The following is a 12,261-nucleotide window of genomic DNA, read 5'->3' on the forward strand; positions in this document are numbered from 1 at the left end:
TCATGTGGAGAAGCCCTATCCTACCCTCCCCACCCCTCCCACCCAATACTTTGAAGCTACTTGTTCAATTCTGCAGGTTATGTTTAGTTAAATGTGACTTGTCCATGCAGCTACATCCTTTAGTGAATCCAAGTACTTACACTGGAACACAGTACAACAAAAAGATGCCAGTTTTCTTAGCGCGGTCCTACCCTTGTACAATGATCAGATGCTAGTGGATTTATTATGGTATCTAAACTGTGCTTCCTAATGACACATACAAACAGCTAATTGTTTGGTACTGCACTGCAGTTGATCCTCACTAGTAACGAAAGCCATTCTGCGCCATATGTTAGTTTTTTTCCTACTTCTGTTCATTTTCTGACAGCTACACCCAGTACTTGACAGTGATATTTTATTCTCATTTGTCTTTTAAATTTTTTTGGATATTGGTAAAATTCCATGTGCTAGGCTCTGGCCCCACATATAAGAACGAACAGTCTCTTACCCCTTCCTTTACTTCTTGTTTCCTGCCTGTTTTCCCTTTATGCTGACATTTTTTTGCTTTCAAATTATTTCTTCCCATGCTGGTAGTTTCAGCTGGTTTAATGATAGGAATTGGAGGGGTCTTTCTTTGAAAATTAGGCCTTGAACATTCTCAGAAAATCCCAGTTGTGGTTTTTGTTACTGATTTTTCTTTTTTACATCCGTGTACTTGGATTTTAACTGAATGGATTTTGTTCTTTTTGGTTATTTGCAGGGTCATTCACAGAGGTTAATTCCTCCTCACCAGCAGCAGCCTATTAGGAGTCTGTTCCAGCAGCAACAGCTACAAACACTGCTTCCTATGCAGCATCAACACCATTCATCTCCTCCTCCAGGACTACATATGCCACCCCAGATAGAAACACCTGGAATAATGATGACTCCACCCCCAGTGACACCCCAGCAACCGAAGAACATACATATAAACCCACATTTCAAAGGGACAGTAGTGACGCCTGTGCAAGGTGAGTGTTCTGAATATTGTAAGTTTTGTGTTAGCGTCTCCCTGCTCCCTGCACTGGCAATGCTATCTACAGGATTGGTTTTCTGTGGTCATTCAGTCATAACGTCCACAAAAACTTATTTCAGGCTAAAATTCTCCTTGCTTAATCATAGCGGAAATAGTTTGCCAAAGTTAGTAGTTTGTTGAAAAAACAAAGCCTCTTCCACTTCTAGCTCTTCTTTTAAAATGACATTTAAGGTAAAACTTGCATTATTCTGTAATAAGGAACAATTGAATTGCCAACCGTAAGGAAGATATATTTAAATAGTGGACATCAGTTTTTAAGAACTGGCTAAGCATTTCAGTTTAAAATTTCACAAGTAACGTACTAGCTTCAGCAAGGCACTCTCAGAACATCCACCCAACTATTTGTGTGTGAATATACTGTGACACCCCTCAAACTGCTATTATTGTGTGAAAGGTACAAGCTGCATCCATTTTATTTAAGATGAATTTGACATGATATGCTCTGCTTGTTCTTTTCTCAGCTCCACTGCTTTTAATGGATTATTTGATTCAAAGCCTGAGAGTTAAACACTTTTTCCATAACTAATTTAATTCAAGCACCCATTGCTGGGCAACTTTTCTGAGAACTTGCAACAAGGCTGTTAAAGTAGCAACTTCTTTGGCTGTGTTGAATCTGAGGCCATGTCTACACTTACCGGGGATTGATGCTACTGTGATCGATGCCGCGGGGGTTGATTTCGTGGGTCTAGTGAAGACCTGCTAAATCGACAGAAGAGTGCTCTCTGGTTGACTCGGTACTCCACTGGAATGAGAGGAGTAAGGTAAGTTGACGGGAGAGCATCTCCCGTCGATGCAGCGCGGTATAGACACCGCAGTAAATCAACCTAAGCTAAGTCGATTCCAGCTATGTTATTCACTTAGCTGGAGTAGCATAATTTAGGTCTACCTACTCCAGTAGTGTAGACAAGGCCTGAGACAAAAGAAAAGAAATACTTGTATAATTTGAAGTCTCTTTGTGACTGTAGTCAGCATTAGAAAAGGCAATTTTTTTTTTACCTTCTGATCTAATAGATATTTTGTCCTCAAATAAGCAGAGGTCTTGGCCTGAAGCTAACTTTCTGTTTATCATTCTGTCAAATAAAGGAAAGTTGGCAGGACTAGGCTTTGCCAATTGGGAGAGATCTCAAGTATGTTAATCCTGTACCAGATCTTCTCACAGATGGGTTTCAGAATGGCTGTTCCCTGGAGATTATTTTAGTTTTCCATATCTAATAAAAGCAATACTTCCCACCTATTCAGTCAGTATGTTAGAATACCTACAATAGTCCAGAAGCTCCTTACTCTTGGATGAATCCCTTTTGTTCACCCGTCTTAAGATTTCCAAAGCAACTGTTGAAGGTATTTGTTTTATGAAAAGCAAAGAATCACATTCAGCCTGTCCCACACCTCTTCAACTAGTCAATGAAAGTCTTGCATCCAGATGGACAGCCTCCCTCTTCTAATTCCAGCAAACAGCATTTGGGGATTTTTGCTCTGTCTGACCTCAAAAAGCGTATCAGCACCTTCTCCATTGACCCTTTTATGGCTTTCTTCTTTATATCAGTGGTTACAGATACTGTCAGTATGTTGCTCACACTGGACCTTGCCACAGCACCCATAGTATTTTCTAAAATCTTGGTCATGCCAGTGGTACCTCTTTATCTCAAATATGGCTTTTGTTGTCTTGATTTGTTGATCAAAATATCTCCTTTCAACAACTCGTATGCTCTGCGTATTCAAAGTTCAAAATGGATTTGTAATCTCTTTTCAAAGATTCATCTCTGCTCAAGATTTCTTGTGTGGGAGCTCATTTTTTTAGCCATAGCTCTATTCCCAGGAAATAGGCACCTGAAGAATGAGTCTTGTAACCGTTATATATTAGGATTTCAACATGACAAAGTCTTTGCCTTCTAGGTCCCATGATGATTTGTGTTGACACAGTTCATGATCTCTTCTTCATCTGAAACTCCAGCAAATCTTCCTTTTTTTCTGAACTGACCATCAATAAGACAATTTAACACTTGTGTTAGTGGACATGCAGAAAACTCCTAAATACAGTCCTCTATGTAGACCAAAATAATAGATTCTAGCCTGTTTGGTCAGAAATCCTGGTCTGTTGAGATGGCTTTAACTCAAATCCAGCTATCCATCATTCTTTATTAATTCATTACACAAATAGGGGGATAACTGCCAAGGTATCCCGGGAGGGGTGGAGGAGGAGGGAAGCACTGGGTGGGGTTGGGGAGGAGGGAAGGACAGGGCCACACTGCACTTTAAAACTTAAAAACTTTAAAACTTATTGAAGGCCAGCCTTCTGTTGCTTGGGCAATCCTCTGGGGTGGAGTGGCTGGGTGGCCAGAGCCCCCACCACCACATTCTTGGGTGTCTGGTTGAGAAGGCAATGGAACTTGGGGAGGAGGGCTGTTGGTTACACAGGGGCTGTAGTGGCCGTCTGTGCTCCTGCTGCCTTTCCTGCAGCTCAACCATACGCTGGAGCATATGAGTTTGATCTTCCAGCAGCCTGAGCATCAACTCTTGCCTTCTGTCAGCAAGGTGACACCACTTACTCTCTTCAGCCCGCTACCTCTCCTCGCATTCATATTGTGCTTTCCTGCATTCTGACATTGTCTGCCTCCACGCATTCTGCTGTGCTCTGTCAGTGTGGGAGGACAGCAGGAGCTCAGAGAACATTTCATCCCGAGTGTCTTTTTTTTCGACTTCTAATCTTCACTAGCCTCTGCAAAGGAGAAACATTTGTAGCTGATGGAGGAAAAGGGAGAGTGGTTACAAAGACACATTTTAGAGAAAAATGGGTACACTCTTTCACGTTAAACCTTACTGTTCACATTACACAGCAGATGTGCTTTTGTTACAAAGTCACATTTTGCCTCTTGTATTGAGGGCCTGCCGATTTGGTGTGAGAAATCACTCACATTTCACTCCTCCCCCCACCACGTGGCTAACAGCAGGGAACATTTCTGTTCAGCCACAGCCGAGCAGGAATGGGCATCTCTGAATGTTCCCTTAATAAAAGCACCCTATTTCAACCAGGTGACCATGAATTATATCACTCTCCTGAAGATAATACAGCGAGATAAAGAACGGATGTTGTTTGAATGCCAGCAGACATGCTGCCATGCTTTGTTATGCAATGATCCTGACTGCGTGCTACTGGCCTGGCGTGGTAAAGTGTCCTACCATGGCGGACGGAATAAGGCCACCCGCCCCAGAAACCTTTTGCAAAGGCTTTGGGAGAGCATCCAGGAGAGCTTTATGGAGATATCCCTGGAGGATTTCCGCCCCATCCCCATACACAGACTGTTCCAGTAGCTGTACTGGCTGCGAATGCCAAGGCAAATTAATCATTAAACACGCTTGCTTTTAAACCATGTGTAATATTTACAAAGGTACACTCACCAGAGGTCCCTTCTCCACCTTCAGAGTTCGGGGGTTCCTGGCTCCAGGTCCAGGTTGAAAAACATATCTTGGCTGTTGGGGAAACCGGTTTCTCGGCTTCCTTGCTGTGAGCTATCTTCAATCTCTTCATCATCATCTTCTCGTCCCCAAAACCCGCTTCCCTGTTGCGTGATTCTCCATTGACGGAGTCAAAGTACAGGGTTGGGGTAGTGGTGGCTGCACCCTTAGCATGGCATGCAGCTCATCATAGAAGCAACATGTTCGGGGCTCTGATCCGTTTGCCTCTCTGGTTTTTACGTAGGCTTGCCTTAGCTCCTTAATTTTCATGCAGCACTGCTGTGCGTCCCTGTTATGGCCTCTGTCCTTTGAGACTTTTTCTAATGTTTTGGCATTTCGTTTACTGGAACGGAGTTCAGCTAGCACGGATTCGTCTCCCCATATGGCGAGCAGATCCTGTACCTCCCGTTTAGTCCATGCTGGAGCTCTTTTGCGATCCTGGGACTCCATCGTGGTCACCTCTGCTGATGAGATCTGCACTCACCTGCACCTTGCCACGCTGGCCAAACAGGAAATGAGATTCAAAAGTTTGCAGGCCTTTTCCTGTCTACCTCGCCAGTGCATCTGAGTTGAGAGCACTGTCTAGAGCGGTCACAATGGAGCACTCTGGGATAGCTCCTGGAGGCCAATACTGTCGAATTCTGTCCACACTACCCCAAATTCGACCCGGCAAGGCCGATTTCAGCGCTAATCCCCTTGTCGGAGGTGGAGTAAAGAAATCGATTTAAAGAGCCCTTTAAGTTTAAAAAAAAAAGGGGGGGGGGAGCTTCGTGTGGACAGGTACAGGGTTAAATTGATCTAACGCTGCTAAATTCGACCTAAAATCGTAGTTGGCCTCAGATTGTAGCAGTGGATTTACTATCACTTGAATATCTACAAAGTGTATACTTATGGAAGATGACAATAGGATGTCAGTAGTGTAAATCTTGAAAGAGGGGGAGGCAAAGAATGATACTCCTCAATGAAGAAAAATACAGTTTTAGTAACACATATCCAGCACAGTTAGTTGTTCAAGTGAACTGACTGAGTCACCATTCCTTTAGCTCAGGTAAGTGGGAGACAGAGACCCAAATATTAAAGGAAATTTAGACCTATTTTCCCAAAATAGGTGTTTGTATTGGCTGTCAACAAAACAAAATATTCCTTGTGCTCAGTTTCTGATATCTCTCTATGGGTACCTCAATAGCAAAAGATAGGTCAGTTGACAACTTCAGCATGCGGTGAATGAGTCTTTGACTGTATGACTACCTCACAACTTAGTTTATTGTCAGAGTGACCAGCAAGGATGAGAGGGACCAAGCCAGATTGATACTGAATAGTTCAGCTCCCTTGTAATTCAGTATACCTTTGTTTTCTTGGTGCATCAAGATGGTACCCTGCCCTCCTTAATTCATTCTGGCATTCCCAGACATGCAAAAGGTGCTTATGTATTGCAGTGATGGGGAGTATCGTAGAAATTTAGGTAGATGTTTCACTAAATTCATTTGAATCCATTCTGTCTGAAATTTGCTTCCTGGAAGCTGAAATACCAAGACTTGAAGCTTAGGGGACTCAGACTAGCAGATTCTGTAAAATTTGGTGATATCAAGTCACAAATTTTTTTTTGCAGGACTGTCTGGAATTTCTGCTAAATCATTTTATAGCAGGGCTGAGCCCAAGTATGACTAGGTCTCTTTACTAAGGACATTTGTTCTAAACAGAAATAAGGGAAATTTACTGTCTTACACTCCTATTTTCTGTTTGTTTCATGAGTGAAACCTTGGGGGGAAATTGGCAGATAGACGCCATCCAGAGATACCAGCTGGAAGGACCAGAAGCAGCCAAAGCAGAGAGAGCTGCACTTAGGGGGAAGGGGTAAAATGGGACCAGACCAGGGCCACCTTTCACCCCCAGGGTCCTCTGGACCTGGAACTGTGAGGGAAGACCCCTTTCTCAGAAGGCACTAGGCCCCGAACGGTACCTACTGGGATGGGTTCCCCCTGGGGTACCACTGAGCCCCCCGACCCATCAGCCTGGGCTCCCTCTCACACCGCTGCTGTGAAAAGTGGCCAAGCTCTCCAAGCTTTCTCTTTCACCAGCATACACACAGGTAGGGACCCACCCAGCTGCAATATTTACAGGCTTCTGTGATCTGCTCTGCATATGGAGCTACAGCTAAGGAACTGACCAGCTGCTCAAGAGAACCCCTACCCTCCCTCCGAGTGTAAACCCAAAATTATACCCTCTTGTACTGCACAGAGAGCTGTACAGCATAAGCTCATGAAATTTGCCCCCTCCCTCACTGTGGAGAGGGAATATACAACAGCTTTTTGCCCCAAGATACAACTCCCATACAGTGGTTTGTGATAAAGCAAAACAAATTTATTAACTACAGTAGATAAAGTGCTTATAAGGGATAGCAAACAGATCAAAGCAGATTACCCAGCAAATAAACAAAAATGCAATCTAATCTTAATATACACCTCTACCCCGATATAATGTGACCCGATAGAACACAAATTCGGAAATAACGCGGTAAAGCAGCGCTCCGGGAGGGACTGCACTCTCCAGCAGATCAAAGCAAGTTCAATATAATGTGGTGTCACCTATAACGCGGTAAGATTTTTTTGGCTCCCGAGGACAACGTTATATCAGGGTAGAGGGGTACTAAAAAGATTGGATATAAGTAGCAAATTCTCATCCTAAATGATGATTTATGCCAGCTGCTGAGATTCTTAAGGGGCCAGCTGCCCTTGCGTGCAGCTTAAAAACCCCAGATGTTCCTTTCGTAGGCTAGAAATCCCTCTAGCCTGGGTCTAGCACTTCCCCCCAATTCAATGCTTGTTCCTTCAGGTGTTTCCAAGAGATTCCTTTGGGTGGGGAGTCAGTGACTAGTCACAATGATGTCACTCCTTTGCCTTAGCTTTTGCATATGGCAGGAATCCTTTGTCTCCAAGCTTGGATCCCATGCCTTTCAGTGGAAAAACACTGGTATTCCAAGATGGAGTCCTGTACCAGGTGATCTGGTCACATGCCCCTGTAGTGTCATAGCAGCCATGACTCAGAGGCTGTAGTGTCCTCAGGAAGGCTCCTGGGTGGGAGATTAGCTTCTTCCAAGACCTGTTGTTCTCCCTTATGGTCCACTGACTTGTATGGTTCCTTCCCAGCCAGCCATCTAGACTGACAGTCTTTCGCCCAGTTGGTGTTTCCCAAGTGTAAACACATTTGTAATAGATACATAGACAATATTCCTGACTTCAGTTACAAAACTGATACATGCATACAAGTAGGATAATCCGATTCAGTAAATCATAACCTTTTCAATGATATCTCACATGCCTTATCTTGCACAAAATACATCGTAATTATGCCATACTTGTATCACAATAATGTCACTATGAAGAATGTGGGGCATAATGTCACACCTACCCTACCCTCCTGCCAACTGACCTTAAGGGAAATCTGCAGAGGAGCCAGCCAGAAATTCCAGCTGGTAGGAGCAGAAGCAGCCAAAGCAGCGACCTTTGATCGTTCAGAGAACTTTCTGCGGTTTTGACTGGACTTCCTCTGCTGTATACTGATTGGCTGTTTGCTCTTACCCTTCTCTGTCCCCTCCTTTATTATCTCTTCTCTTCAGGTGTACTCCACACTTGCCTTTTATCCTCTTCTCCCCTGCCCTGTCCCCCTTACACCTCTTCGCTTCAGTGTCACCTCTTCTTTTCCTAATCTTTCCATTTAACTCACTCCCTCTGAACTAAGCCCATCAACAAAATAATACCGTTGTAGAAAAAACATGTTTGTTGCCAACACATTGCTCACTGGGTGTATTATACCTAGGCTTGACAGAATTGAATTTTTTATATAATTTTGACAGTTTATTTTTAAGCAATTTTTAAAATTATCTATTTACATTTTCACACCTGTGTGAAATTGAGGGATGTATAGTCACAATTATTTAACAACAGTAGAGACTGAAATTGAAAAAGTTAAAGCTTTATAACCATTAAAACAGAAATTTGCAACATCACATGTCAAAATATACAAAGTAAATATCCTTAAATTGAATTCTAATAAGTTCTCATGGAGCATTTTTTTTACTCATCTGTAAATTTCAGTTATTGATGGAAATATTTTTTCATCTGTGTGTGTGTGCGGTAAATTTACGTTTACTAATAAAAATTGAATCCTTCCAATCCTAATTTATACCCATTCCCCCACCCTGTATCTGTCTAGATTGTAAACAGTTCAGGGCTAAGACGGTGTTTGTACAGTGCATAGGACAGTGGTGCTTTATTCTTGCTTGGCCCTTTGCCACTACTGTAATAAACATGATTAAAGCTAAGATTATGTCACGGAATCCACCACTTCCAGCCATCTCTGTGACAATGCGAGTGCCACAGCTGACCAGCCACTGCCAGCAGGGAGGGACCCCGCAGCAGTCCAGCCTCCGTGGGTAGGACTCCCCCCAGCAACTGACCAGCTGCCACTGTTGGTGATGACCCCTGAGTTGCCTTGCTGCCGCCACTGGCAGGGGTCCCCCCTGCAGCGGATCAGCCGCCATGATCATCCGGGGCCCCACACAGCTCCCAGCTGGTGGTGGCAGAGGGACCCCGGAGCTGCTCAACGCTGGCAGTCTCCTCCACCCCCGCAGCTCCTCTGCCACCGCAGGTGCGGGGGACCCCCCTCAGCTCCATCCCCACAGGGCAGCAGGGAGACCCCTCCCAGCCACTGGGAAATGGGATCCTTGTATCTCCCAGCCGCAATGGGTGGGGGAGGGTGCTGGACCCTCCTCCCTCCCCGTTTTGTCAGGGATGTTTTTAGTAAAAGTCAGGGATAGGTCACGGCTTCCGTGATTTTTTTGTTTATTGCCCATGACCTGTCCCTGACTTTTTTACTAAAAATATCCATGACAAAATCATAGCCATAAACATGATTAATAATAGTTTTAAACCTCTTCTGAAAAAGTCTCCATAGATCTAGTGTAAATTGTTATGAAGCTGCCATTTGAAGTGTTCCATCAGGACTGTGGAAGTAGTCTCCCTAATGGCCATCACTTTGGCCTGAAGAGTGAGTTTGGAACTTTCCCACTGAAGAGCCCTATCTCTAGATAACTTCTGTTTTCATTCCCAAGATAAACTCTTCTTTTTATATCAGAGAAGAACTTGCCGTTACCAGTCCTGTTCTCTAAGCCAAAGTATTCCCACAAAACAGATTCATACCTCTTGTATCTTGGCTATAAAATTTTCTTCTCTGAGCTGCTTTTTTCTGAAAAGTAGCCCTCCCCCCCCCCGCTTTCTGAGATAAATGTTCAAATCAAGATTGTACCTGAGGAGTACAACCATACTCCATGCTTGCTTCAGCCTCAGGAAGAATGAAAGAGAAACTCATACATGAAAATCTGCAAAGCTGCCATTCACACCTTCAGCAGACATGAGGTGGACATACAGCTATCAGTCACATGCAGCATTTGAATACTTGGTCCTTCGCATTGCTGTATCTTAAACTTTTCTTTCCTTCCTACCCTCCTGCAACGTACTGCCTCTTCCATCCCAGAATTGCGAGCACTAGATAGGTCAATACACCCCAATAAGAATAATTAACAAATACGATAGGACAGCATGGTCCCAATCTGAGCAGTAATCGCAAATCAATTCAACTTTTTTTGAGTTTGGGGATTCAGGTTTTTTCCCTTAATATTGGCATCACAAATAACTATCCCACCAAGGATTTTAGGGCCACCAAAGTTCAGAAGTGAGCTACCACACTGTCTCTTAGTAACTTACTAAATTGCTATGCAGTGACTCAATTTTATCCTTTAAAACTAACTTTAAATGAAAGGAATTTTCTGGTTGTCAGAAAAAACAGTATTAAAAAATCCCTTAAAACATGAGACAGGGATGGCTTCTGTTGTCTCTTTAAATATTTCCTGGTCATTTACCATCAGATGATATTTACTTCCATTCTTATTTAAAATCCTGTCCAACACTGTGCTGTTTTAAAATGTTATATCACTGGTTCTTCCACTTTTTTCATTAAAAATTTGTGGATTAATTTGATGTTCCAAAAAGAGTGCTGGTTTGAGCCATCTTTGCTGCCGCAGCAGAGGCACCAAGGATTGAAATTCATGAGTATTAAATTCATTTGTGTGTTTAAAAAAAAAAAGGGGGGGGGCACTGCCAGAGGCACTATACCAAAACAGATAATGACAGTTGAACAGAATGCTGGCCTATTTTGTGTGTTCCTTCCTATACAGCTTTTTTATTGCATATAGGCCCTGTAACACTTAAGCTATTTTAGTCATGGTTCTGTCAAACTCCCCATCTTTCCAAATTCGTTGATGATTGTATGATACTGACAGATGTTCAGTAAGAACTAAGATGAGACCATCAAACTGATTTTCACTTGTAACCTAATATAGAGTTTGAACACAATCTTCCAAGGGTGAAAAGTTAGTGCATTTAGCCCAGTATGTCAATATATAAAACAGTAAAACAAATATTCAACAGAAGTGTATGGAAGTTAGACATAGGTGTGAGCTAAGAATAGTTACTAATACATTAGTTCTTGTGTCTTACTCACTTTTTAAGAAGTGAAGTTTGAGAAATCTTTGATAGGAGTTGGATTCTCCAATATGGAATTTGCTAATTCAGTCATGAAGTGTCAAGTGCTACTAGTTGCTGTAAATACCACTAGGGATACGTCTATACTACCCACTGGATCGGTGGGTAATGTTTGATGTATCGGGGATTGATTTATCGCGTCTCGCCTGGACGCAATAAATTGATCTGCTAATCGACACCTGTACTCCACCTCGGCAGGAGGAGTAAGCGGTAGTCGACGGGGGAGCCACGGCAGTCGACTTGCCGTCGTGAGGACGGCCAGGTAAATCGAACTAAGATTCTTCAACTTCAGCTACGTGAATAGCTTAGCTGAAGTTGCGTATCTTAGTTTGAACCCCCCGCTAGTGTAACCCTGGCCTAAGAATTTATGAATGCAGTGTAGTTGTAGCCCAGTTGGTCCCAGGGTATTAGATACAAGGCGGGTGAGGTAATACTTTTTATTGGATGGCTTTTCTTCTAATGTTAATTTCTCCTGCTCAGAAACATAGTACAGTGGCCTCCATCTAAAGTCAGTATTTGATAACTGACCATTAGAGAAGTATGGGAAATGATTTTTCCATCCTGGGAAAATTTTGAAAAGATCATCCCAAATTAGGATGAAATTTCTCATTTCACAGACTTGCAGTCTGAAAGAAAAAATTATTTTGGGTCAGTCAAACAGTTTTTTGTTTTGATATTTTCAAAATGCTTCATTTTAATTTCAACCTATATATAGATATAGATGATATATAGAAGTGGAAAAATGGAATTTTTCACGTAGAAAAATCCAAATGGAATGTTCCAATAATTTCAAAACTTTTTCCAAAACTTTTTTGAAGCAGCAAATTTGTTCAAACCAACCCTGTTCCAGAAACAGTTTGTTGAGATAAATCTGCATTTTCCAATGGAAAAAAATATTTTCTGGAAATTTTCCCAACCAGCTCTAGTCACCACATCAGTTGAGATACTACAGTGTTCTCCTGTGCACCATATAGGGAAGAGCTTTTGTAATTGTGTGTATTGTGGTTTTGTTAATAACAACCCCAAGAAGTTCATTAATATAGAGAGGAGTGCTGATCCACTGCTGAAGTTTTGAAATTCAGTTTAACAGCTATTTGTTTTTGAGGCAGGGGATCTTTTGCCTGCTGCAGTCTTTTATAGAAAGGTTATTTTTCA

At 42.6% G+C, this 12,261-nt stretch overlaps 1 protein-coding gene across 5 annotated transcripts in view; it reads left to right on the forward strand.

The window, feature by feature from the left end:
• Positions 1 to 12,261, forward strand: part of RBM33 (RNA binding motif protein 33) — a 158,077-nt gene that overhangs the window by 53,558 nt on the left and 92,258 nt on the right. For all 5 annotated transcript variants that reach the window (XM_039523249.1, XM_039523248.1, XM_039523251.1 and 2 more), the window contains exon 9: positions 740 to 989. In XM_039523249.1, the coding sequence (XP_039379183.1) occupies positions 740 to 989 (250 nt within the window). The remainder of the gene's footprint in view (positions 1 to 739; positions 990 to 12,261) is intronic.

Source organism: Mauremys reevesii, linkage group 2 (genome assembly GCF_016161935.1).
Source record: "Mauremys reevesii isolate NIE-2019 linkage group 2, ASM1616193v1, whole genome shotgun sequence".
Lineage (NCBI taxonomy): Eukaryota > Metazoa > Chordata > Testudines > Geoemydidae > Mauremys > Mauremys reevesii.